The sequence below is a fragment of the Anser brachyrhynchus genome (assembly GCF_964034855.1).
Source record: "Anser brachyrhynchus genome assembly, chromosome: 3".
Classification (NCBI taxonomy): domain Eukaryota; kingdom Metazoa; phylum Chordata; class Aves; order Anseriformes; family Anatidae; genus Anser; species Anser brachyrhynchus.
This window is the reverse complement of record NC_137696.1, coordinates 63,751,417-63,777,542: the sequence shown is the minus strand read 5'-3', so window position 1 is coordinate 63,777,542 and position 26,126 is coordinate 63,751,417. Positions and strand designations below refer to the sequence as shown.

The following is a 26,126-nucleotide window of genomic DNA, read 5'->3' as shown; positions in this document are numbered from 1 at the left end:
GCTTATGTTTTCTTATGTTTTTTTTTTTTTCTCTTGACAACAGTATCGGGCTACTATCTGGGAACTTTGTGTTGAAATGGAGATGTTATTAGTGAGTGTGGCAAGGAAGCAAACGACCTGAAAAGCACTCCAGTTGAGTGACGGTTCTGAGCTATTTAATTGTTATAGTTGGTTTGAATTCTGTTGTGTCAGCTGCCTTAGGCTAGATTGAAGATTAAATTGGTTACATTTGCCTTTCCCATGAAGTATATAGACCTATACTTCTGCTATTAAGGCGAATGCATTTCTCTTGGAAAGTAAGTAGATAATAAAAATTAACCTTTTTAATACCAAGAGGCATTAAATTACAATCTCATTCAATATTTCAATATTTATTTGAATAATTGTTAAAGTTCTAGCTATCAAACCATATGAAGTTAAATTTAGGTGTCATTCCCCTCTTCCTTTCTTGTGTGTCATAAGGTTTCCTCTGATGCACAACTCATGCTTCCCTCCGGAGACAAGTTCAGTTTTATTGTAGGGTGAAGATATTACTCTGTGCCTTGGTTTGTAAAGTAAAAACACTGAAGGGAAGAGGGAATACATGAAGTAAAAAGGAAGGAAATACTGAGCTGGAGGAAAGACCTGGCGGGAACTTTGAGAAAGCTGATGTCAGCAGTTGAGGTGAGGGAGAATCAGGGACGGATGGAAGAGGAGAGCTAAACCTCATGCCATGTGACAAGAACCCTTTTCATAAGAAGTGTGCAGAAGAGTTTTGTACTGTGTAGGCAGAAAAAGAATGGCATAAAAAAAAGAAGCTGCAAGCGGTGAGGAAGAAAAACGAGAATGCTTTCAGCAAGAAATTACAAACTTATTAGTAAAAGTGGAATCTCACCGGGTTATGTAGGGGAGTCCTCTTTGTAGGGAAAGCATGCTCACAGGTGACTCTGCTTGTCTGAGTAAGTGGAGTAAAATCCTGGCCCTGTCAAAGCAAGTCAGAATTTATATCAACTAGTGCAACAGCAGTGTCTCAACATTTTTTTTTAGGACCTGTACATTTCAACACCACTTGTTCTTATGCATTGCTGTAATGCTGATGTCTCGCAGTGCATGTTTGTCATGAAGTTTTTTTTTTTGTTCTGCTTTCTTCCCCTTTTCCTCCCTGAAAAGGAGGGTTCTCACCAGAAGGCTTTGGTTTTAGAGCAATAGAATAAAAGACAGAGTTCTGTAAATGCTATCAAAAATCTTGTATTTGCAATGACATGTCAGTTGTAGTCATCTGGTCTGATTTGCTGCACTGAGGTTTGAGAACTTCCCTTGTGCTTGTACACTGCAAGCTCCAAACTTCTGTCTTAAGCTTGACTGTAATAGTCTTCGTAAGTGGGACATTCATATGTCTTCTGTAGATAAAATTAACCACTTATCTTGAACATGAGCAATGACTGAAAATCTGCTTTCTTCATGAAGAGTCGTTGCTTGAAAAAAGTAGTATTTATTTTCCACTTCTCTAGAGTTTAAGTGCTTCCATTTTGATCTATAAAGTTGTTTGTGAAGTCTTTTGTTTTCCTGTGATGGCTTGAAGAACGTTGACAAGAATTACGGGTGTTTCTATTTCTATATGCATACGTGTTCATATTGACCCTGCTGGAATTTGTTTCACACAAATTAAATCCATACCTTTCATGTGGGGACAATATTTGCCTGCGTTTAGTGTTCTTAATGGTAACAGCTGGGAGTATGTCCAGAATTTTGAGAATTTATTTTTACCGTTTATTTTCTCGTGGTGGGCCAAATTTTCTGCTTGAGTAAGCGAGGTTAATGGAGTTGCATGCTGTGATAGTTTGTTCCTTTTAAGCAGCCAGGATTGAGGAGCCCTTCTCCACTGTCAGTGCTGCTCTGACTGAAAAATGTCAGGCTCTGGCTACGACTGTGTTGCTGCCTAACAAACAGCTTATCAGAAAAATGGCAACAACAGTGAATCAAGTCATTACCTGTTCTTTGGCTGGGCTGTGAATTATACCATGGAAAGCAAATTGCATGCTGATAACTAAGGTAATCAGCCCCGAGGTTCAGAATTTTTCTTCTCCGATACAATTTTCAGGGCAAAGATAATGCAGAGAGATGTCTTATTTTAATCTCCTTTTAATCAATTTCCCAACAACTAACGCGGTTTAAATGAAAGGAGATAACTTCTGTGGTGGTGACAAGTACTTGGTTTGTAGTGCCCCTGAGTCAGTGTGGTGGAGGTGACGGTGGGCCCTCGGGCTGCACGTCAGGTGCTAACAAGAAAGAGTTAAGTGTGTCGTTTCCTGTCATTGTTACGATTTTCATCATGAGATTGAATAAACGAGCCATTATTCTCTTCTCATTTTCCACTACAATGAGGATAGAAAGATTTTTATGATCTCTTATTTAAAATAGTTTTCTGTCTTGCTCTGCCCTTTGTGGCAGTGTGTTTTGACTGGCCTGTTGGATCATCCCTTGTGACAGACCTGCAGGGAAAGAGGCAGGCTGATGAGCCGTGGCAAACTCAGACTATTAGAAAGGTTGTTTTTACTCAGAGTGCTGAACATAAATGCTTTTTACGTTCTCATGACTCATTCTGCAGTTTATGAAGCTGACAGTGGCAGGGTGGGGTGGCTCAGGAGGGACAACCTGTGCTCCTGAAGATACTGCTCCTGGGTACGTGCTTGGTTCTGTCACTGACATTTTTGCTTGACCCTGGGCAGGCCACTTGGGATTCAGTCCACACACCATGGAGGTCTAGTGGCAAGGCTCCAGCTGGCCTCATTAGGAGCTGAGTTTTTATCTGTAGTGCTCTCTACTGACTCTGTTTTGCATGAAGCAAGGTCCACACTTACCATGCTTATTTCCACACTTTTTTTTTTTTTAAAGTGAGCTCCTTTGAGAGCACTGCTGCATGGACATTCTCAAACAATGTTTTCCAGTATGTGGTGTAGATTTCAGCATAATATACTACTTACATCTGAGCGCACCTTTTCTTCACTGTCAGTCTTTCTTTACACAATCTAAACTTCCCTGCAGCTTCCATTTTCATTGCTTTGTTTCATGTATCTATGACTAGGGTACCATATCCTGAAGATTTTGGTGGCTTCCTCTTCTCCAAGTCAAAGGTGTCCCTTTCTGTTCATGCCCCTTCAGTGCTGTACCTGACTTGTCTCATTCAGGTTTAAGCTGGTATTTGTGCCAATATCTATAAGGGAACGTGTGAACACCTGCATGTATCAATAGGTGTTCCAGTGTGAAACTGGTTTCTCTACAGTAACTTAAACAGAAAACATACGTGTTTTAAAGTATGTCAGTGTGCACTAGCTTATTCTGAGAACTTCACATAAAATGTCGTATATGTGTAGCACCATGCAAGCTCAATGAGTTGTCACTTGATAGTATAGAACTGCATATGTGGGAGTAAGCAATGTGATCCCATGGTAGGGGACCATGGGACCACTCAGAACTGGCTGCAGTCATAAAATGGCTGCAAGACATAAGGGAAACCTCAGTCCCTTTCTTAATTGCATTTTGAGACCAAATTATGGTTGACGTTGTCACTTGTGCAACTTTATTGAACCCAGTATTTAATGGTAGACCGTAATAAGGACCATCTATGTTAGTTTACATCATCTACTGTTCTAACTGAGGATTGTCTGCCTTGACCCTCTGTGTTCTCATACCAGCAGATGATGAGTTTAAATGGCAGGTCAAACCAAAGTGTGGAAGATGCTCAAGCTAATCAAAGGTTGTGAGGTATCTCTGCAGGTGTTTTATAGCTGTAGCATGGAAATGCTAAAGATTTAATAGGCTGAATGTATAACAAGAACAGGAAGTGACACAATGGCAATTCATTTTCTCTGAAAATACAATGTGAACAAAGGCTGCAGCAACCTTAATTAGATTTTCAGTTAAAACATTTTTAGCAAGGATGAGAAGTTCAGCTAATTGAATCTGTTCTAATTTCCATCCTCCTGTTTGTCATTTTTTGCTCTTCATTTTGGGAGGTATCTCAAGAAACAGCTCTCATTGTTCTCTGCTGATTACAGTATGTGACGACAGATGGCAGGCACCACGCTGATGTGCAGGGTAGCTACACATAAGCCATAGGAGCTCCCACCTGTCTTCATTATAATGAAACTAAACTAGATCCAGTCCAGTGATTTACGACTACCTTCCCTTTCTCCTCTACTCTGTCCGCTTTAATATGAGAATGTTGTTTATTAGTAATGCCTCAAATCTTTATATGTTGCTGCAATGAACTGTAGAAAGTCTAAAAGAACCGTGTTCTTCCCTCAAGAGGTGCAGGTCTAAATAACTATCAGTTTTTAGCATCCCTACAGTTAGTTCTATACATTATTGTGACTTTTTTTTCTTAATTTTCTTTTTTTTTCCATGTGTTTCTGGCTGTCTGAATGCCAGTTAATGCACAGGGACATTGTTTTGGCACCTGTTGATCTACTAATTTCAAATATGAGTTCACCCACACAGAATGATATTGACAACAGGTTTTAAAAGAGATCATAAGTCAAAGTGACAATGTAAAGATAAGCACTTAAATGTGTTTTGTGTGTTAGAGATGTACTGCTGTGGCACCTCTCTAAACGAGTAAGTCTTCTCAGAGTTTACCTGCACATTACATGTGTTCCCAGGTTTTGGCAAAGCTGGGAGTAGTTGTAGCTGTGCTCAATTCTGTCCTGGCTAAAGAATTGCTGTCTGAACCATGGAGTAGATGTTTTGGCAGTTTCTGTAGATCTAGATGTTTGAACACTCTGAGGACGTATATCCCAGATATTGAATAATTTTAGGTGTTTTGGATGTGAAACTCGCAGGTTTTAAGAGTCCTTCTAGCTAAATCGATTCCAGAAGCATTCAGGAAAGGATCTTCTGAGAAAATTGGGCTTTGTGCCTGCCTATTTCTCAGAATATCCTGAGTGAAGCAAATTACGAGTTTTTTGTGGGAAGCCTATTTTGAGATATACATGTGGTCTACTGGAAGGTCTTTAGAAATCTGTGTTAATTTAAAGTTATTTAAAAAGCTGCTTTTGGTGTTAAGCCAAATGACCTTTTACAAATTCCTGTAACCTGTGAAGAAGGTACAAACGCAAAAGACCTTCAGATTCTCCAGAGATCTTTTGATCCAGAGATCAAATACAGAACCTTACTAGATTGCTTAACTGAGCCATGCCTGTGACAGTAGTCCTTAATTTATCATTAAGACCTGTGACACTAGTCTTTAATTTATCATTAACGAAGAGGAGCTGCATTTCAAAGAATAATCAGCAGTTTTGTGCCCCTTAATGAGAGCTTGTGATTTGAGTGCCTTTTTGGGACAGATGGAGGGAGAGAAAGGAACATCAACTGAACCCATAGAAAAAAAGAGTTGATTTTCGTAGTGGACATTAAGTCCCTGCTGCAAAAGGTATCTAATGAATGAGTTGCAGGGTAGGTTCCCTGAAGCCGAAAGGGCCAGTGTTTGGTAGTCCCAGCTTTAATTTTTAAAAAAAGGCAAATTCATGTTGTAGACCTTCAGTTTTGGAGGGAGGCTGGTAGGTTATGGACAGATTGTTGCAAAGCGTGATTCTAGGCAGTTTTGACAATTGCCTGAAACTGCAGCAATTACTACTGCTCTAACCTAGGGCTTCTCCTTAGCTAGTTATGAAGGGAGGATTTGCAAAAGGAACAAAAAATTATGCACCCTGGTGTAATGAATGTGTTTTCATTTGTATCAGAACCTGATCCGTAAGAATACCAAGAGAATTTTATTGTTATATACTTTTTGGCAAATAATCATCATTCGGTCAACTGAAACTAAGTGAAATCAGGTCCAAGGTGGCTCACAGTAAATAATAGAAAAAGAGGGAAAACTCTTCAGTTTGGTATTTTAGAGATTAAACATCTTTGACTCTGCTTTGAGAAGACCAATGGCTTTAGGTTTGAATGCAGTGAGACTTTAACACGAGAGAATGCTCCAAATGGAACAAATCGGAGCTTTTTAGTTTCCAGTTAAATAAAAAAAGTAACTATTTGTTGTCTTTTCCTTCTTGCCTTCCACCCACTTGTCTCCATGGGTGGGACATTCATGCAGGTGATCCCAAAGAAGGTTGGAGAGCTGAGGCTCTCAAGGGCTGACACAGAATGCTTTGCCATAAGCAGGCATGTCTATACAAATGCAAAACTGGACTCTAGGTACAGATAAGTGCCTCTTATGATACGTGACCTAATAAAGTGTTGCAAACCTTCAGGGAGACTGGTCAGACATGGGCTAAGCATCTCTGATTAGGAATGAATTTCCTGCCAACTAGCAAGATTTTCTTAAAAATGCTTGTGGCTGCTAAGGGTTCTCCAGGTGCTGCAGACCCTTTCTGATTCATAACAAGGAGTAAAGAGAGAAGTCACAGTCCCAGGCACTGTTGGTTTGGTCACCAAATAAAAAAAGTTGTGTGTGTGAGCACTGGGCCAAAAGCAGAAAGTGGAATATAAAACTATTTTTCTGTCAGTCTGAATATTAAACAGAAGTCAAGGGACTGAAGCATAATGCTTACAACTCTGAGCTGAAGAACCACCAGTGATCTGTGAATTTCCTCTTTACGCTCTACACATTTGTGTATGCACACAGAGGGCTAACAGTTGGGAAGCATTTTGTGAAATTTCAGTTTAAAAGGCCATTTTTAACAGAACGTGAAGACATATGTCAGCTTTCTTGAGAGGGGAAAAGTGCCTCATAGAGTTGTTGTGAAACTGTCCTTGTTTACTGCATCCAAGTGTTATCTTATTGAAAATGATACAGCCTTTCTGGAACCATAGTTCTTTTGAATACCAATTTTTAGTTCCATTGTTACCTCTCACATCTATTTATTTATTTTACTTCAGGGAGAAGTGTCTCCTTCCTCTCCAACTGGCTCTGGAATCGAAGAGTGTGAAGCTGGCCCAGCAGGCTCTAGCAGGGATGCAGGTACGGATTTGGGGGGAGAAGGGGATAGTAGGAAAGGTAGCAGGTGCCAAGGAAATCTAGGCTTTTCTTTTGAAAAATACTACTGAAAATATGTCTGTCTCCTGGTGGAAGTAACAATGATGTTCATGTTTCTGTAACGGAGTTCAGAGTTTAGGGTGCAAGTAAAGGCTGTAGATTATGTGGAAGTTAAAATGTTCTGGAGATAAGTGGGAGTTCCTGGCTTTCAACATTGAGCTAGAGGTGTAGTCTTCCTTGTGTGGCCCTGTGCTACTCTCAGTAAGCCTTACCACTGCTTAATTTCTTAAAAACTAAACTGAGTCAAGTGATGAAGAGGTCCAGGTGCTGCATTTCTTTGGAATGTTCAGTCAAGATAAAATTTATTATACTTTTACTCTGTCTTGCTGCACGTATGCTTGGGTTTTGAACTAGAATTGCAAGGTTTTGGATTTACAGCATGTTGTCTTAAGTATGTGTTAATGCCTATCTAGAAGTGTAAGAGTAATCCAGACAACAAGACAGTTCTTCATCTGCATTATGATATGTGAAGACTTATGAAGAGTTGAAAAACAACAACAAAGATAAACTTGATGCTGTGGGGTTATTAAAAGTAGGATAAAAGACAAATGAGATGAAGTACAACTTGCATTCAGCAAAAGTAGGTCACGGGATCACAGAACAGTTGAAGTTGCAAGGGACTTCTGGAGGTCACTTGGTCCTATCCTGCTGTTCATGCAAGACCACCTGGAGACAGATGCCTGGCACCATGTCCAGGTGACTTTTGAAGATCTCCAAGGAGAGAGGCTCCAGAACCTCTCTGGGCAACTTGTGCCAGTACTCCATGACCCACGCAGCGAGAAAGTGTTTCATGATGTTTAGATGGAAACTTCTGTTGGTGCCCACTGCCTCTTGTCCTGCCACTGAGCACCACTGAAAAGAGCCCATCTCTGTTCTTTTTGCACCTTTTTTTCTTTTTATTCAGGTATTTGTATACTCTGATAAGATCCCTCTGAGCCTTCTCTAGGCTGAAGAGGCCCTGCTTTCTCAGCCTTTCCTTGTAGGAAAGATGCTTCTGTCCCTTAATCATCTTTGTGGCCCTTCACTGTTTTCTCTCCAGTAGCTCCATATTTCTCATACCAAATTAAATGTCTTCTCCTTTGTATAGAAAAACATAATATTTTCCTTGTACACTGACTTATATCTTGTTAGGCTGGATGCTGATAAAACAGTTCATATACTACTGTGTGGAAACTCTTTTAAAGTGTTGTGGGTTAACCCCAGTAAGCAGCTAAGCCCCTCACAGCTGCTCACTTGCTGCCCCACAGCAGGATGGGATAGAGCACTGAAAGAGCAAAAGTAAGAAAATCTGTGGTTGAGATAGAGACAGTTTAATAGGTAAAGCAAAGCTGCACACACGAGCAAAGCAAAATAATTCATTTACTACTTGTCATTAGCAGGCAGATGTTCAGCCATTTTTTAGTAAAGCAGGGCTCCATCACATCTAAACGTTACTTAGGAAGATAAACACCATCTCTCCCCCCCGTCCCATTACTCCTATTTTTTCCTTCCAGCTTTTATTGCTGAGCACAGTGCCATAATGGTAGGGAATATTCCTTTCTTCAGCTGGGGCCAGCTGTCCTGGCTGTGTCCCCTCCCAGCTTCTTGTGCATCCCCAGCCTATTCACTGGCAAGGCAGCATGAGAAACAGAAAAGACCTTGATGCTGTGCAGGCTGTGTTCAGCAACAGCTAAAACGTCAGTGTGTTATCAGTACTGTTTTGGTCACAAATCCAAAACACAGCACCATGTGGGCTACAGTGAATAAAATTAACTTTATCACAGCCACAACCAGTATAAGTGCAGAAAATACAAAGTAGGAATGAACCAGTGAAATGTGCTACAGCCTTGAAGCTGGGAAGGAGCCTCAGGACAAAAGTGGTGCAAAACGTACAGGGTAAAGTGGACTGCTCTATGTCTGGTCTGGGACAGGGCAAGGTTTTGTTCCTGGGAACTAAGTCGAGGTAGTTTTGTGCTGCAATAGAAGCTTCTAAGAAGGCTGGTTCTGGAAAAAGACTTGAGTGGGTGCATCTATTGCAGGATGCCTGCCACCAATGGGAGGTACCTGTGAGGGTGGTTCTGTGGTTCATATGGAAGATGTGTTTCCAGTAGAACTCTGAGGAAATAGTGCCACTGGCCATGTCCTCATGATGTTTTACCGAATCACACAATGGCTGAGGTAGGAAGGGACCTCTGAAGATCACCTAGTCCAACCCCCTGCTGAGCAGGCTCACCTAGAGCACATTGTGCAGGATGGCATGCGGGCTGGTTTTGAATATCTCCAGAGAAGAAGACTCCACATCCTCTCTGGGCAACCTGTCCCAGTGCTCTGTCACCCTCACAGTAAAGAATTTGCCCCCTTGTCTTGAGTCAGAACCCCCTGTGCTTCAGTTACATGGTTCTGATTTAATTCTCCCTTCTTATGAAGGTTGCACTGAAAATAGTTTGTAGACAAACTGTTAAAATATTTGAGAGAGCGCCAGTGTTGCTTGAGAATTCTAACAGAGCCTGGTTTGTCCAGGTTCAGTGAACAAAAGCAGAGGTTTTAAAACAAAAAGCAAAGCACAACAAACAAAAAACAAGAACAAACAAAAACAACAAAGGAAAAAAAACACAAAACAAACAATAAAAAGAAACAAAAACACAAAAAAGAAAAAACAGTAAAAACAAAAACACAAAAAGCAAAACAAAAAACAACATCCAGTAAAAACAAAAAAGAAACAAAAATTAAAGTAGGAAAAAAATAAAAAGTATACAAAAACAAAAAAAAAACACAATAAAAACACAAAGAAAAAACAAACAAGAACAATATCAAAAATACTTGAAAAAAAAACAAACCAAGCACAAAAGAAAAAACAAAAAGTAAAACAAAAAATGAACTTTAGGGAAAGCATCAAGAGAAAATAGTGTTCCATTTTGGCAGCTGATAACTGGGGAAAGCTTATGGTCATGAACTGGCTGTGAATAAATTGAGGCTGCAATATTAGAGGAAGTCGTTTGGTGTTTTTTTAGAAACGTGTTGGTCCTTATGAGAGAAGTGTGAAATAACTGAAATCTTCTTGAAATTGGATGTGGTTAGCTCCGGGATGTGAGACCAGAACACGAAGAGCTGTTAAGCTCTGAGTCCTGCTTTCAAGCATGAAAATAGGCTTCCACAGGAACCTAGTGACAGTCTCTTAGATTGCACAAATATTTTCACGCTGATTCCTCTTGTTAACCCTCAGCCTCACATATACCCAGGTGCTGGGAGACACTGGCTCTGGTACTGGCCTTTTTGAGGCAAAGGCTATCTGATCGGTCTGAAGTTCACTCAATCTGTATTGAATCCACTCCTGGGTACCCTCCCACATATTCGTGGCCCTTGTGCTGTTTACTTGCTAGCAGTGTTCTTCCTTTTGAGGACTTGATGGCATCCACGGTTAGTCAGCTTTTGAGTAACACAAAACACATCTTTTCAGTGATCAGAAACGCCACCTCCACCATGCTTTTGTTCTGTGCCTAGCAGGATTTTAGGCACCTGAATCTTTGTCTCCTGCCAGGCAGGGTATCTGCTAGTGCTAGTTTGAGGCCAGGAGACGAGCCTGAGTGTTTTGTTTTGTTTTTCTTAAATTAGTTTAGAGGGGATGGGAGGCATTACTTGGAGAGGTTTGTGATCTCTTGCATCAGTTACTGATACCATTTTTCTTCTGGATACACAAGAGGTGGAGTGGGGAAAGGAAATGCTGGAATGGCAGCTGATTCGAAAGATGTTTACTCAGGGCATGGATTTCTCAGGTTTTGCTGTGCTTTCTTATTTGATGATACTGGATAACTGTTAAATTTGTACATAAAACCTAGGCACTGTAGTACCAAACGTTAATAGTTTTAGGTGTAGTGGTTTGCAGCAGAATTAAAGGCATTCTGTCTTCAACCTCTGCATTGCCATTTTCTCTCTGCAGAAGCTGCTGTCTGATGAGAGGTTTGTATCTGTGGAAACGGACTCAGATGAGAAACAGTTGCTTAATCAGATGCTGAATGCCGTCAAAGTGACTCCTTCACTCAACGAAGACCTACAGGTTGAAGTGATGAAGGTTAGTGTTTCACACACGTCAGTGCTTGCAGCAGATAAGCTGTATGACTGAATGCTGGGCTTAGCAAACAAATTAGCTGTTGCCTTGGAAATCTTCACCTTAGGACAGTATTTGATTCCTTTCTTCCTGTTGGCAGATGTCAGTTGTTTTCATTTCTACTTGGTTTATGATTCCCTGTGTAAAACAGGAGATAGATTGTGTTAAGAGTCAGTAGCGGTCCCAGTTTTAGCAAACTGAAACAGGACAAGCAATTCACACTATGGTATTTCACATGTAGATGACTTGCAGATATGGAAGTTGGTGTTTGGCATTGGTGCTCATGAGTTGGGCTGTACAGCCTTGTAATTTTGGATCATGTGGATAGGTGCTTCCTAGCTTGTGAGCTATGTGTTCCCTTTGTAAGATGCTAAGGAGGGTGCATGATTTGGCTAGGCACCAAAATGTTCCTGGACTAATGCATAAGACAGCTTATTGTTTTGAATGCTCAGTGAAAACTTTCATTTCTAGAAATGCTTTAGCATTCTCCTGGCTCGTGTTAGGAAGCCCACGTGCCAGGAGGTATTCTTTTGGAAAGGCGATGCTGTGAATTTTCCTTGCCATGTCATTGGGTTGGGATATGACTTGATAATATTGCCACAAAAATTTGTACTGCAGGGTTTGTTGTGCTGTAGCTGATCACTGGTGGAAACCCCTCCAGAGCAAACCTAATGGTCTTTTTTTGGATGTTTGCTATACCTGCTATTGATTGATATGCTTGGGCCTACTTATTTGTCCGTCCTTTACTTCTGAGTGCGTAGATTAGGTGTCTTATTTCTTTTCTACATATGTCATCCTTGTCCTAATGAATTCATGTTATTCACTGTTGAATGGCTCTGTACTAGCTGTATGCTGCCAATGAGGCCAACTGCCTGATTTCTGCATGTGCATTGTGCCAGAACATGCCGAAGGTTGAGCCTAGCAATAGAGAAAAGGGATGAGCATTTTTCTGAACTGTTCCCTGTTCTATCGAAGCTGGATTTTGCCCATATACAGGCTTAACTTGAGGCATTCACGTCTGCAGCCCTGATCCAGCATGCCTTTTTCTGCCTCGTCTTTGCAGTGGGAAAGGTGAAGGGTTAAGAAGTAGCACTTGTGAACTGCCAGGCTCTCTTGGTACAGAGTATTTTTTGCAAGTCAATTTTTTTTAAGCTTTAAGCATTGCAGATTCAGAATCTTCAGGTACACTGTTTTTTTGAAAACTGATACGTATTTGTGATGCCTTGACCCCACACTGAGAACAATATGAATGCTATGTTTTTCCACAGTTACCAGTGAATATCTTGTAAAGTTGTCTTAATACATAATAAAAAAAAAAAAGTGCATTTAAAAATAACAACAAAAATCAACATGGTTAGTTCAGGTTTACTGCAGAAGAGAAAGGGGGACGTGGTCTTCATTCCGCTGAGTGGAAATATTGATGTATAAATCCTTTCCTAAAGTCCTGTCTAAAAGAATGGCAAAAATAGGTGTATGGTAAAAATCAGGCCACATCTTTACAGCCTGAGAACAGCGTAAGACTTGTATTTTGATTTAGTTACTTAAAGAGTACCAGAGGGACAAAACCTGTAAGCAGGGCAGTTAAAATTCTAGAGGCATTGCATCTGAGACTTGCCTAAAAGCCAAATTAAGCCAGAGATCTTTTTACATTGTAACCCGAAGGTTACAGATGCAGTTGCAACACTTGAAAATGTTGTAGATAACGTAGGTCTGGCTGAGTGGTGGTAAAGCCTTCAGGGGGCTTCAAGCAGCTGGTCTCAGCAATGCATTTTTATCCCTAAATCTGTGCTAAATTGTGTCCTGAAGGCAGCATATGATTGCACATTAGACTGGGTTATTCCATCCAGAGGAGCTTTAAATACATTTTTATGCATTGCAGATATTAGACACTCCTGAATGTGAGGTGTGTGTGAAAGTGGGTCAGCAGTGATACTGGCCTGGTTCTTTGTGGCTTGCTGCACAGTTGCACAGGTATTGAGAATGTAAACATCAAGGATTTCATAAAAACATTTGGTTACACAAAACAGATGCAAAAATGGAGGTGCAAGAGTGCAGCACTGTAAGTTGCTGGCACTTAAGCTCCTAAATCACTTAAATGCTTTTTTTGAAAATCCTATCCAAAAAATTCCTGTTGATCCCAGCAAGTATCCACTAAAAATTTGTGCTTCACAGATTATCTAAAGCAAATGCTTTGAATATTTATTTTAATGTTTCTTTGAAATCCATCTGCTTTGCAGATGTGCACGTGAAGGGATTTGATTAGCTCAGGAAGCATTCTGTAAAGCTTTTCACATTCAGGTGACTGCATATTTGGATTGGTAGTAAAAGGAGGAACACAAGAGAGAGGCACAAGTGCAGTTAGCTGCCTTGATAGATATGCTTTTGGAAACTGGCAAAAGTTGCAAAGGGGCAGCATTAGACACACATGCAATAGAACAACTGTAACAGTTGCTGTAAATGAATGGAAAGGAGTGCTAGCTGGACATCTCCTGGCACTGAGGAAACCGAGCAGTTGGGGCCACTGTTGTAAAAGTGGAACAGCACTCAATGATTTATGGCTAGGTACCAAATCCTCCTAATTTTTAAGAGTGATTGACATAGCGTGATCCACAGTTTCCCAGACTGGAGGATCACAAAACCAGATCACAAAAACACTCTGACAGTGTTCAGGCTTGAGGGCAGGGGTTGGGGACTGTGCTGGAATACTTCCTGGACGGCCAGAGATTTATACTGCCCAAATGCAGCTGTCAAGATAAACTCAAAGCCTTCATCTCTTACAATGCCTCTCTATGATAGGTGATGTACCTTTATCCTTTCTATAAAGTGTTTAAAAGTGGAATTTTACTTACTGTAATAAGCAAATATTAAATTAAACTCTAGGTTAGAGATTGTTGGCAGTATCATCAATTCTTCTAAATACCAGTTGTGAACTGCACCTTTCCCTTACATGTTTCATTCAGACTGATTATGTGGGGAAAATTTCCAGAGTAGAAGTGATACTCTGAAGTCCTTGCTTATTTTTCTGCAGGACACTCTTAATATTACTAAGCACTGGGTAATCCTTACATGAACAATAGTTTTGTGCCCAAAAGAAGGCAGTGGTCTTTTTTATCACAGTATCACAGATTTCTAGGTTGGAAGAGACCTCAAGATCATCGAGTCCAACCTCCGACCTAACACTAAGTACTCCACTAAACCATATCGCTAAGCTCTACATCTAAACGTCTTTTAAAGACCTCCAGGGATGGTGACTCCACCACCTCCCTGGGCAGCCCGTTCCAATGCTTAATAACCCTTTCGGTAAAGAAGTACTTCCTAACATCCAACCTAAAACTCCCCTGTCGCAACTTTCGCCCATTCCCCCTCGTCCTGTCACCAGGCACGTAGGAGAACAGACCAACCCCCACCTCTTTACAGCCTCCTTTAAGGTAACTGTAGAGAGCGATAAGGTTGCCCCTGAGCCTCCTCTTCTCCAGGCTGAACAAGCCCAGCTCCCTCAGCCGCTCCTCGTAAGACTTGTTCTCCAGACCCCTCACCAGCTTGGTCACCCTTCTCTGGACTCTCTCGAGCACCTCCATGTCCTTCCTGTAGCGAGGGGCCCAAAACTGAACACAGTACTCAAGGTGCGGCCTCACCAGAGCCGAGTACAGGGGCGCAATCACTTCCCTAGACCTGCTGGCCACACTGCTTCTTATGCAAGCCAGGATGCTGTTGGCCTTCTTGGCCACCTGGGCACACTGCTGGCTCATATTCAGCCGACTATCAACCAATACTCCCAGGTCCTTCTCTGCCAGGCAGCTTTCCAGCCACTCATCTCCCAGCCTGTATCTCTGCTTGGGGTTGTTGCGCCCCAGGTGCAGGACCCGGCACTTGGCCTTGTTGAACTTCATGCAGTTGACCTCAGCCCATCGCTCCAGCCTATCCAGATCCTCCTGCAGAGCCTTCCTGCCCTCGAGCAGATCGACACACGCACTTAGCTTGGTGTCATCTGCAAACTTACTGAGGGTGCACTGGACGCCCTCATCCAGGTCATCGATAAAGATATTAAAGAGGACCGGCCCCAGTACCGAGCCCTGGGGGACACCACTAGTGACCAGCCTCCAACCAGATTTGCCTTCATTCACCACAACTCTCTGGGCCTGGCCATCCAGCCAGTTTCTAACCCAGCGAAGCGTACGCCAGTCCAAGCCCCGAGCAGCCAGTTTCTTGAGGAGAATGTTGTGGGGAACTGTGTCAAAAGCCTTACTGAAGTCAAGGTAGACCACATCCACAGCCTTTCCCTCATCCACCAAGTGCGTCACTTGGTCATAGAAGGAGATCAGGTTCGTCAAGCAGGACCTGCCTTTCATAAACCCATGCTGACTGGGCCTGATCGCCTGCTTGCCCTGCAAGTGCTGCGTGATGACCCTCAAGATAATCTGCTCCATGAGCTTTCCTGGCACTGAGGTCAAACTGACAGGCCTATAGTTCCCCGGGTCTGCCCTGCGGCCCTTCTTATAGATGGGCGTCACATTGGCTAGCCGCCAGTCAACTGGGACCTCCCCCGATAGCCAGGACTGCCGATAAATGATGGAAAGAAGGGGAAATGGCTACAATTTCTCCTTGGCATGAGTGTTTGCACCTACAACAAACACAGATATACAAACTGCATTGGATTTCCCACATGCTAACAAAAGCCATCTATGGTGTATGAGACTTGACTGCTATTTAACTGCTGAGCCTAGTATGTCTTTAGAGTATCTCAATGATTATGCTGTCTGTGTATTCTCAGTATCTCTAATACATTTTGACAGAGATTTATAAGTATTTTCACACTGTGAAGTAAACAGGGGTTATTTAAGTGCTTTAAATCACATTAAAAGGGTGCTGAGAAATCAAGGATTCCAGAAAGTGTGACCAGAGGGAGCAATGGATCTGACACAAGGCCGCCTTAGCATTCACCTTGCTGTTGCCATGATACTTCACTATCGCACTGAAAAGTCTTTGCATATACGTAGTGCCAGTTTGTGCTTCTAATATGCTCAGCTGGCTGTGTGAAGGGAATGGAAAATAACACAATCCTACAGTACCTTGTTGTTGATTTTCCTGAAATCCATCAATAGCTTGATTGCAGTTTAAAATGGAATAATCTGAATATTTTTACTTGCATATTTACATTGCATTATTCATGTTAGTTGGGAAGGGAGAGATATATTGATCACTAATCAAATTCTGTGTTTTATCAGTGATGCACCAAAGTGACTCACTGCTCTATTTATATACGCTTATAGGTTTATAGAAAAAAAATAAGGGCTGGGGGGAGTAACTCAGTTTTACTTTAGACCAACAATATGGCCCAGAAAAGTTGACCAAACTCAGTCAAGATCCTGCATCTGCGTTACAGGAGAGAAGTTGAAGAATTAAGAGTTAGGAAGAATTTTGTTGTGTGACACGGGGCTCCATTATAACTGCAAGAAATGCCAGGATGTATTACGTGTTGCGGATTAGGGACATTTTGTTGACCTTGGCTCTAAACAAACAAGCAAACAGATAGTCTGCAGCAGAAAGGGGTACTGGGCAAGTTCTTGACTGAAGGTAAATATCATGGGTTTAGGTTTGGTTGTGGGATGTGGATCCTGATTTCTTTCTCGTTTAGATTTTTTTTTTTTTTTTTAATTCTGGCTTCAGAATTTAGAATGGCTGAAGTAATTCTCCTTCATGTAATTAGACCTTTATTTGCAAGAACATATACAGTGTTGACAAAAGTACTATCAGATGTGGCCAGATCAGCAGTGGAAAAAGAAATGAAAGCATACTTGAGCCTTTATATTTTCCCTTTGACTTCTGGTAATTTTTCAGCTGGAAGAACTGGAGTTCAGGTTTGTACATAACTCTGGTGCCAAAGCAAGCGAACCCAGTGTGAAGGAAGAGGCTAGGGTGGAAAGAATCCAAAGCCACAATGGCTTTTTTCCTCTTTTCACTAAAGTTATAGTGACTTTCATTTATAATTTGACAACCTTCTTAACAAGACAGCACCTCCTTCTATCTATTTATCCGTCTGTGATAGCTTTTTTCTGAAGTAAAAAAAAGAGGGGAAAAAACATTTAATGAATAATTGCTAATTAGTAGACGAGTCATCACCCAGAAATAAGCTCTCCAGATAAGCTGGATACACTGTAATGTGGTGGGCATTGACAGCAAACAAGCACTTTTAAAAAACGAAAGGCGTGATTGAGCTTTTACAATTCTGAGAAGATTAATTTATTTCTGGCTACTGTGCTTGTGATGTTTTTTGAAACAGACTTGTGGATTTTTGGAACCAAAATCTGTTCTTCCAAAGTGGCTTGAGAGAAGACTCTTCTAATCCCTATATTTACCTGTTACGGTGAACAGCAATTTCATTTAGAAAAGGTTAGTTTATTCCCAGTGACTCCAACTTTCATTTGTTAGTGGATTAGGTGTACTGTACGCTGATGAGCGTAACTTCTCTGGTTTGATTTTGTAGGCTTTCAGTGAACAGTCAGTCAAAACTCTTTTTAAGCTTTGAATGAGGTTTAATAATCCTTGCTAAATCTGCTGTGTTACGGCAATCTTTTTGCTTCTTCTTCACTGATTCATTAATACAGCATTTGGGAACTCTCCAGTCATAACACTAGACAGCTCTTTTTGTGATTTTCAGTTCTTGGTTTTGGCTATATTCAGAAATGAAATTTAAATTAGAATTCTGTGATAAAAATTAGCTTCTATAAGGACAGGCAGAATGGAACAAATAACTCTGCCTCTGAAATGCTTTTTTTAGGTTAAGTATTTGTAGTTGTTCTTTCCAAGATTACTACCATAATGTTCTAAAAGATGATGGGTGATTATCCAAGTAAAAAGAGCTAACTCCTCATCTTTTCTTTATTTTTTTTTATCCACTAATAACTTATCTTTATTGGATGGGCTGCAATTACAGTCAAATTATTTAGGACTTAAGAAGACCCCTATTTAAGACACACTGAGAATAGCCAAAAGTTTGGGGAAGATTTTTGTTTGCACTTACTTTTTTTTAACAATCATAGCTGACCTGTTTTACATTCTTCACAACCATGTCATTATAAGTTCAGGGAGACCGTCCTGATCTAATGCAAATATTGGACTAAGCTGGGTTGTGTTGAAGCAACCAAGCAAAACTTACTGTTAACTTTTTCAGAAAAGTTGGCAGGAACTTTTTTGCTGTTGAACCAAGAAGCCTCAATTTTCTTTTTTCTTTTTATTTTTTTCCGAGACTTGGAGGGTTTGCTAGAAGGTGGGGGGGCTGTTTGATTATTGTTTTTATTTTCTTGTTGTGGCCCTCTGATAGAGAACAAATTATAGTATGTATTTGAAAAGTATGTCTAAACTGATCTGAAATGTTGAAAGAACACAACTGTAAAATCCCAGCCTCTCTGATTATATTTTACACCTTTTTCTTGGATACTGGTAAATGAGCTGATCAACATAATGAACTTTCACAAATATGCACATCTTCCCATTGTTTTAAGGTTAATGTTTATGAAATATCTTTCCACATGCAACTTGAATAAGCTTAATAGAATATTATTTGCAACTGTTTTGCTTGACCTGTAAAATCAAATGGAAAATGAAATTGGACTGAAACAACTTGGATTTAAAAATGCATATATATATAAACTATATTCTCTGTACTGCCTCTCTGGGACATGGCATATATAATGGTTCTATGTAGGAGTAAAAAGTGTGATTCCACTGCCCATTATTTACTGGTGCAACAGTAAAGCTGTGACTTCTAAATGGAGGTGGAAGAGAGGAGCTTGGAGAGTGTCATTATCTGAATAGGAATCAGCAGCCCAATTACTTATACTTGGTGTTAATCAACATGTTTTAACATAGAATTTTGTAGTAACTGATCACTTTTTCTTCTCAGTATCTATGCACTGCATTATTGCAAACATTTTTTCAACATCACTTGCAACAAAAATTGCATTGTAGTCTTTATGAGCAGAGAAGGACCTGTTTCAAATAAAGAAAAAAAAGAAAAAGCAACATTTAATTTTATTTGCATGCTTTAATGCAGAACTGGCTTTATGCATTTTATTAATGCATACTAATAAGAAAAAATAGTAAAGAATGTGCTGAAAATTTGTAGATGAAAGTTTCACTTGAATGTGTTCATCAGTTCTTGTAGCAATGCTGCCTGATATGAGCAATAGGCAGTAACTGATTTTTGTCCAGTCCCTAATTCAGAGGTATACTAGCAATCTGCACTGTCAAAGAGGGAAGTCTGTAAAAACTTGGATAATGTCACACAAATAAGATTCTCATTTAAGATCAGTCCTTACTAGCAAAGCTAGGATTTTTAGTGTCTCCCCTGTTCAGCCTTTTCATTGTGTTAATTGTAATGTAGACCAGTTACAAATCCAGACTCTCTTGGGTTTGCCTTTTTTTTTTTCCTGGTTCCTTTCTTAATTCACTTTATTCTTTTGCTTAATTTTACATAACCAGGTTAATTCCAGTAGATTGAGTGACCTACCTTGTGTGTTTCAAGATAAGCTCGTCCTTTCCTGAATTAATTAGGGCTGTGGTAAATGCCTTGTAGTTATAATTAAGATTGTGATATGCCTATAAAATCATAAAGAACTCCCCTGGTTTTTAGGTTCCTGGTCATCATAGCAGAATCCAAAGTCTTGAATTAAATACCTGAGTTTTCTCCATAACAGGTACAAAAGAAGGAAAGTGTAACAGGGCAGGATTTCTGTCTTTGGCCTTCTATGGTGATTCCTCCTTCAGTCTCTAACATGGGTAAGACAGAAGGGTTCTTTACTGCAGATCAGCTCAGCAATATGTTTTTTCCCAAGTTACCTAACAAATGTCTGGTCTGTGAGGGACAAAAAAATTAAAATAAAAAACTTAAAAAAAATCCTGTTATACACGGATCAAATGCTATATTACAGTATACATGCTCAGAAGCAGAGTTAATACTGCATAGATTTTGCTGTTCATATGAGTTTTTTTGTTATTCTGGAGTGCTTCTGACTGGCATTCTTTGTTGCAAAAGTGCTGATTTTGAAGAAAAACTGTCTCAAAAAAGGAGAAATAAAGGAACTTCAGCAGTTTTATCACAGAGCTGTTCCGTGCAGTGAAGCATATGCAAGCAATGAATCACTGAGTCATACCTGCAGATTTTCCTGTGCCACGTGGAAAATAGGCAGGTCTCTAGTTCTGGAAAGTGTCATTTAACACCTGTCCAGTGTGGAGGGGAAGTACAAGTTCTTACAGACTTTTAGTCTTTGTTTATGTCTGTATAGCAAGAACTTACCTGTTACGGAGGTAAACCACACGGGCATTGTCTGATGACAAAGCCCAATATAGAAATCCTTTAACTTTCATATACTGACATTTAATCTTTGCCCCGCAGCCAGACTTTACTGCTTACTGAAGGTTACAGTACAAGCTGGCCACGTAACAGGGCCGTGGAAGGGTCTCTTGCTGTAGCTTTGACTTGCAGTTGTCCACATACTGTAAATGCACCACAGACCACGTGCACCCAGCTCAGGCTCCCTCTGCTCATGAGCCTACCACGAAATAGAGGCTCCTGGATGAGGGCTGCTGCCACCACAGCATGCCTGGTGCTGGGGGCAGCTGCAGAAGGAACTCGTGTCCCTGTAAGCTGTTGTGACACTGCCAGCCAGCTCTGGGTCATCTTCCCTATGGCTCTTCGCTCGTACAGGGACTTCAGGTGGTAGTGGCTGGTGTTGCAACCACAAAAACAGCTTACCTGGGTTTTTATTATCTTTCCTGGATGCAGGTCAGGAGATGGTCTTGGACAGGGTGAAGTGCTCTGGCAGGCTGGACACCCTGTGGAACACCACTTCTTAGGTTGTCTGCAGGCCATCTTGTCAAAAAATCTAGCGACTTGAAAACAGTAAGCTTATTTGGGCTGCCCTAAAGTATGTTGCCATACGGAAGGTTCCCTTGATGTACATGTAGCTGAGAGTAAAGAAGTTCTCATCCCACTTCCCTGTCCAAAAAGATTTACTCAGTGGTAAAATCTTCTAGTCAAGGAATACACTAATTCTTGTTTCCTTCACAGCTTGGGGTTTACTTAGACCAGTATGTTGACTTCATTTCTAGTCATTTTGGTAGTGGATGCATGTAACTTCATTTTCACTTGGGATCTAAGTTCAAAGGGAAGGGATTGCAGCTGAGAGGCAGGGGCTTTAATATATTTCTTTTTGTTTTCTTTTTTTTTTTCCCGGAAACATTTAGGGCAATCAGTGTAATTTGCCAAGTGGTTGAATGAACTAACTTGATACAGAAAGAAAAGGTTCACCATGTGTGAAGAAAAAAATAGCAAAATTACTGCCATGAATGTATGCAGTATGTGTTAGTTGGTGGTCACTTATTTCCTTCCTTTCTCAGCCTTTTCCCTCTCTTACAATTTCTGTTCAATTATACAGTTGTCTTTTTTATACCAACATAATTTACCAGCATAGCACAGAAACAATTTTTAAAAACGTGCACCTTACATACAGTAATTTTACATACAGTAATCTTACACTTATCTGTATGTAAAATGATTGCCTTAAAAATGTTTATTTTTATATAGTCATTGAGTAGATCTGTGCTTTGAGGGTTAGTGTGTGGTTTTGTGGTTTTTTTTTTTTTTTGGTTTAAGATGCCCCCCTTAATATTTCCTTTCTATAATTTTATTTCTTTTGGGTTTTGCTACTTTCCTACTTAATTGCTTTTTTCATGGTGATAGTCTTTCTCTCCCTTCCACACTTTCCCCTCTCCCCTTTTCTGTTTTTTTCTCTCTTACGTAATACTACCCATTCCTATCTAAAGGAGGTTCCTAACACCATGAGCAGACCAAAAAGCACTTATTTCATGATTGATCTACTTGAATCTCCCTTTAAAATCTCATTCTTAATGAGCGAATGAGCATTAGAATTTCCATGATTTTCAAACTTTTAAAGCTTTGTCATTTTTAATTTTTCAGTTGTATTTCTTCTTTTTCAGTTTTGTTTTGCTCAGTTTAACTATCTTCTAGTTTATAAAGTAATGCGATATACCTAAATAAGTTGTAATCTGCAATTTGTAGCAGTGCTAGTCAGCCTTTTTTTTAATCTTCTTTGCTCTTAAGTGTTATAAATCTAAAGATAAAAGTCACAGAGCTGTTAAGAAAACCTGTTAACTATTAAGCAATTGCTTTAAATCACTTCTTTCCCTCTTACAACTGTACTACATAAGCAGAAGTTTCACTTGGTTTCATACCACCATAAATAGTGCTCAGCAGTAGTTCTGTTTTAGTCTAGTGAACTAATGGGCATGGTCTTCTGGGAGCATTCAGAATGTCATCATTGATAATTTGTGAGGTTCTTCTGTACCAGATACAATCCTTTTGTTTGAAGCCCTGGTGCATTCATAATGCTGAGCACCATTTGCTGGTGATAGCAAGACCTTTTATGGGTTGACTGATTCATGGGAGATGCTGTCTCCTTTCTCTGCATAATTAAAATATTGCTGTGTTGTGTGTGGGGATACATGATGACACAATGTACATAAGTTCGTTAATGCTTTTACGTTCTTTGGCCTTTTAGGAAAATAAGGGCAAAAGAAATGGACATGACCAGATTACTAATTATTCTGCCAAATACGAGGACCCCTCTTGCTTAAACTATTCTGCAGAAATACTGAATGACTGCCTTAAGTGTTGAATTATTAAATGAGAAGAAGACTACTCCTGCCTTGTCTTCTGTGTTTTCCCTCTTTCGAGGGCAGCTGGGAGAAGGTTTTGAGAATCACTCAAGTGTACATTGCATGCAAGCTTACTAGACTGCAAGTAAAACAAGTCAGGAAATGGTTCTTTTATGAATTCTATAAAGGGATTAGAGGTGGCTGCAAAATGCAGCATTCTCAGGACTAAAGTGGCTGCATTCCTCCCAGCTAGGAGGAAAACAGATGTTTAGAGGATTTTGCTAATTGAACTTTGAATGCTGGAACAGAAGAAGGATGACAGTGGTGTATTGATGCTGGACTTGGGCACTTAAATGCAGTGAATCACTGAAGCATCCTTAGGTGATGGTAGATTATAGTTGCTTTCAAGTTTTATACCTTTTCTCTTGTTCTCCTTGTTGGGGGACACTGCTTGCTTTCTTTCAGACCTTGTTGATTTCATGTGACTCCACAGTAAGCTCTTCAATATGAGAATTGCCTTTTACTACAAATAGGTACTAAGCACCTAGGGAACATGGCTGGCACCACTTAGCCCTCTTATAACCTAAAAATGTTCCCTCTTTAAAAAAAAGTCCTCTTAAAGTATGGGATAGACATTGTGATGTAAGTTTAATTCCACTGCAGTTCAAATACTGTACAGTTGTTTTTATGTCCAATGACTTTAGTATATGATCAGAAACAAGAAACACTTTTTTATTTCCTTTCTTACCTATTGTGAAAACTGCAGGGAGGCAGGGAGTTGGAACTGTATTTCTTGTTCCATGACAGGCAAAGCTTCAACAGTAATTAAAATGAATGCTTTCATTATGGATAAGCCTTTTATAGAAATCTGATCTCATCTGGGCACTTGCAAGATAATACAAGCCAATTAAAACATCCTGGAGGTTGTGTGACTTTGAAATTATCTCTACAGTTATCCGAGTTCCTTCCAAAAAAAAAAAAAAGTATGGACTCTAAAATGCAACACACAGCACTGATTTTCAATTTTGTTTTGTACTGAAGGTGCTAAGGGAAAAAAACTACAAATCAGTTCCTTTCTACTACTAGTGACTGTGAAAACAAAATGCCATTGCACAAGAAAGTTTCTCTGTTTTTTCTATATTTTTTTTTTTAAATGCAGACTGCTTGAGGTAGTATCCTGAGTAGTTAAGCAGCCTATGGGATTGCATTGGGTTTATGTGGTTTTGGTAGTGGGGTGATGCAGGGTGGCCTCTGCGTGAAGAGACCAGAAGCTGCCCCCATGTTGGATAGGGCCAGTTCCAGCTGTGAGAGAGAGGAGTGAGAAAATGTGAGAGAAGCAGCCCTGCAGCCCCCCAGGTCAGTGGAGCAGGAGGGCAGGAGGTGCTCCAGGCAGGCAGCAGCAGTTCCCCTGCGGCCTGTGGAGAGGCCCCTGGTGGAGCAGGCTGTCCCCCTGCAGCCCATGGGTCCCACACGGAGCAGATCTCCACGCTGCAGCCCGTGGAGGAGCCCCCGGTGGAGCAGGTGGATGTGGCCTGGAGGAGGCTGCGGCCCATGGAGAGCCCCCGCAGGAGCAGGCCCCGGGCCGGAGCTGCAGCCCGTGGAAGGACTGCAGGATCAGTTCAGGAAGGACGGCATCCTGTGGGAGATACCCCACGTGGAGCAGGGGCAGAGTGGAGCGGTGGAGACAAAGCATCGGGGTCTGACCACAGCCCCTGTTCCCCCTTCCCCTGCCGCCCTTGATGAGGGGGGGAAATAGAAGAGTTGAGAGTGAAGTTGAGCCTGGGAAGAAGATGAGGGTGGAAGGGAAGGTGTTTAGAGTTTTGTTTCTATTTCTCACTATCCTACTTTGTTATTAATTGGCAATAAATGAAATTAATCTTTACCAAGTTGAGTCTGTTCTGTCAGTGCCAATAACCAGTGAGCAATCTCCCTGTCCTTATCCTGACCCATGAGTTTTTCATCATGTTTTCCCTCCATCTGGAGGGGGAGAGCCATGTGGGGGGCACCTGGCGGCTAGCCAACATTAACCCACCGCAGGGATTTACTGTCTGGAGAATTAGTGTCCTTAGTGGAACTGAATGACTTGGGGTTGTTTGTTTGTTTAATCCCATCTTTCATCCAGTGATCTTGAAGAGAAGACTGCTTGTCTTCCTGTTCTGCTCCACAGAAATGGGAAGACGCATGAGTTAAGTGTCTGGAACGTTGCCAAGACTATAAATGAGCCCTGCGGCAGTCCTGATGAAAATCATAGCCGAGAGCAGTCTTACGCATGGTGAAAGACCATCCTCCAGATCTTAGAAATGATTTGTAAGGGAAGATGGTAACAAGTGGAGTAAGCCCAGAGTATGCAAAAAGTCTGACTGCTAACTTCGTAAGTTTCTGTGGTTCGAGAACTGTGAAAAAACTTGGCTCAGAAACTTTGTTTTGCTCTAAAGCTAAACGCTAAATATCTAAAAATGAGATTATATCCCTAGGACTATTGTACTTCAGAAGAATAGCATGTCTTTTTGCGTTCTCATTACCTCTAGTGTTTGTCCAAATTAATAGCTTCTGTTTGTGAAGGACTGGGTGAGAATCAGGGCAAGATGGCATATATAGACAATATAGAATTGCCATTACATATGGTTTTCTTGGAACCCTTCTTATACTAGTTCCATCTTCCATAAGAATAGGATCAAACTCCTAATAGGTATTTTCTTGATTAAAACGAAGCAAACAACAAAAAAATCATGACAGTGTGACAACCTGAAGTGAAATACAGCTCTGCTGAAAAAATAAAAATAAAAAAAATTAGAGATGCAGTGCATTTCAGTGCATAGAAACTTTTCATAGTGACTGTCAAAATCCAAAGGAGGTTATTTATGTCCTTCTGCAGAAAAATGACGTACTCATCCATGGACAGGTTCTTTTGTCCCTACCTGTAAGAGCAAAACTTCTCGTGTACAGAGTTCAAATTCCCCTGAAGTTATTAAATACATGTTTACTAGTAGTGGATTTTCTCCCCTATGGTACAAAATAACTGCACAGAGGAGAATTCTCCCAAACAGATGAAGTGGGAATGATGGGGGTTCAAGGGCTGCGGCTTGCTTAAGCAGTGCTACAGTAAGGATTTGTCTGCTTTTTCTGTTGTTCTTTATGAAGGCTGTGAGACGACTGTAGAGATCCTTACTTCCTAGAGAGATGTTATAGCTTGGAAATGAGAGGTGAATCTAGTCTGCTATTTCAAGTTGTTACTTTACAGTTTTCTACTGTTCCATCATAATGTGGAAACTGTGCAATACGATGAAAGGTCAGAAAAATGATGCTCAAGGGCAATAATCTTCCCAAATTTGTCCCTTTGGTTCCTTT

General features: G+C 40.7%; 1 protein-coding gene across 7 annotated transcripts in view; it reads left to right on the top strand.

Annotated features, from left to right (window-relative positions):
- Positions 1–26,126, top strand: part of ARFGEF3 (ARFGEF family member 3) — a 95,288-nt gene that overhangs the window by 11,348 nt on the left and 57,814 nt on the right. For all 7 annotated transcript variants that reach the window (XM_080586236.1, XM_080586234.1, XM_080586233.1 and 4 more), the window contains 2 exons: positions 6,862–6,943; positions 10,935–11,066. In XM_080586236.1, the coding sequence (XP_080442362.1) occupies positions 6,862–6,943; positions 10,935–11,066 (214 nt within the window). The remainder of the gene's footprint in view (positions 1–6,861; positions 6,944–10,934; positions 11,067–26,126) is intronic.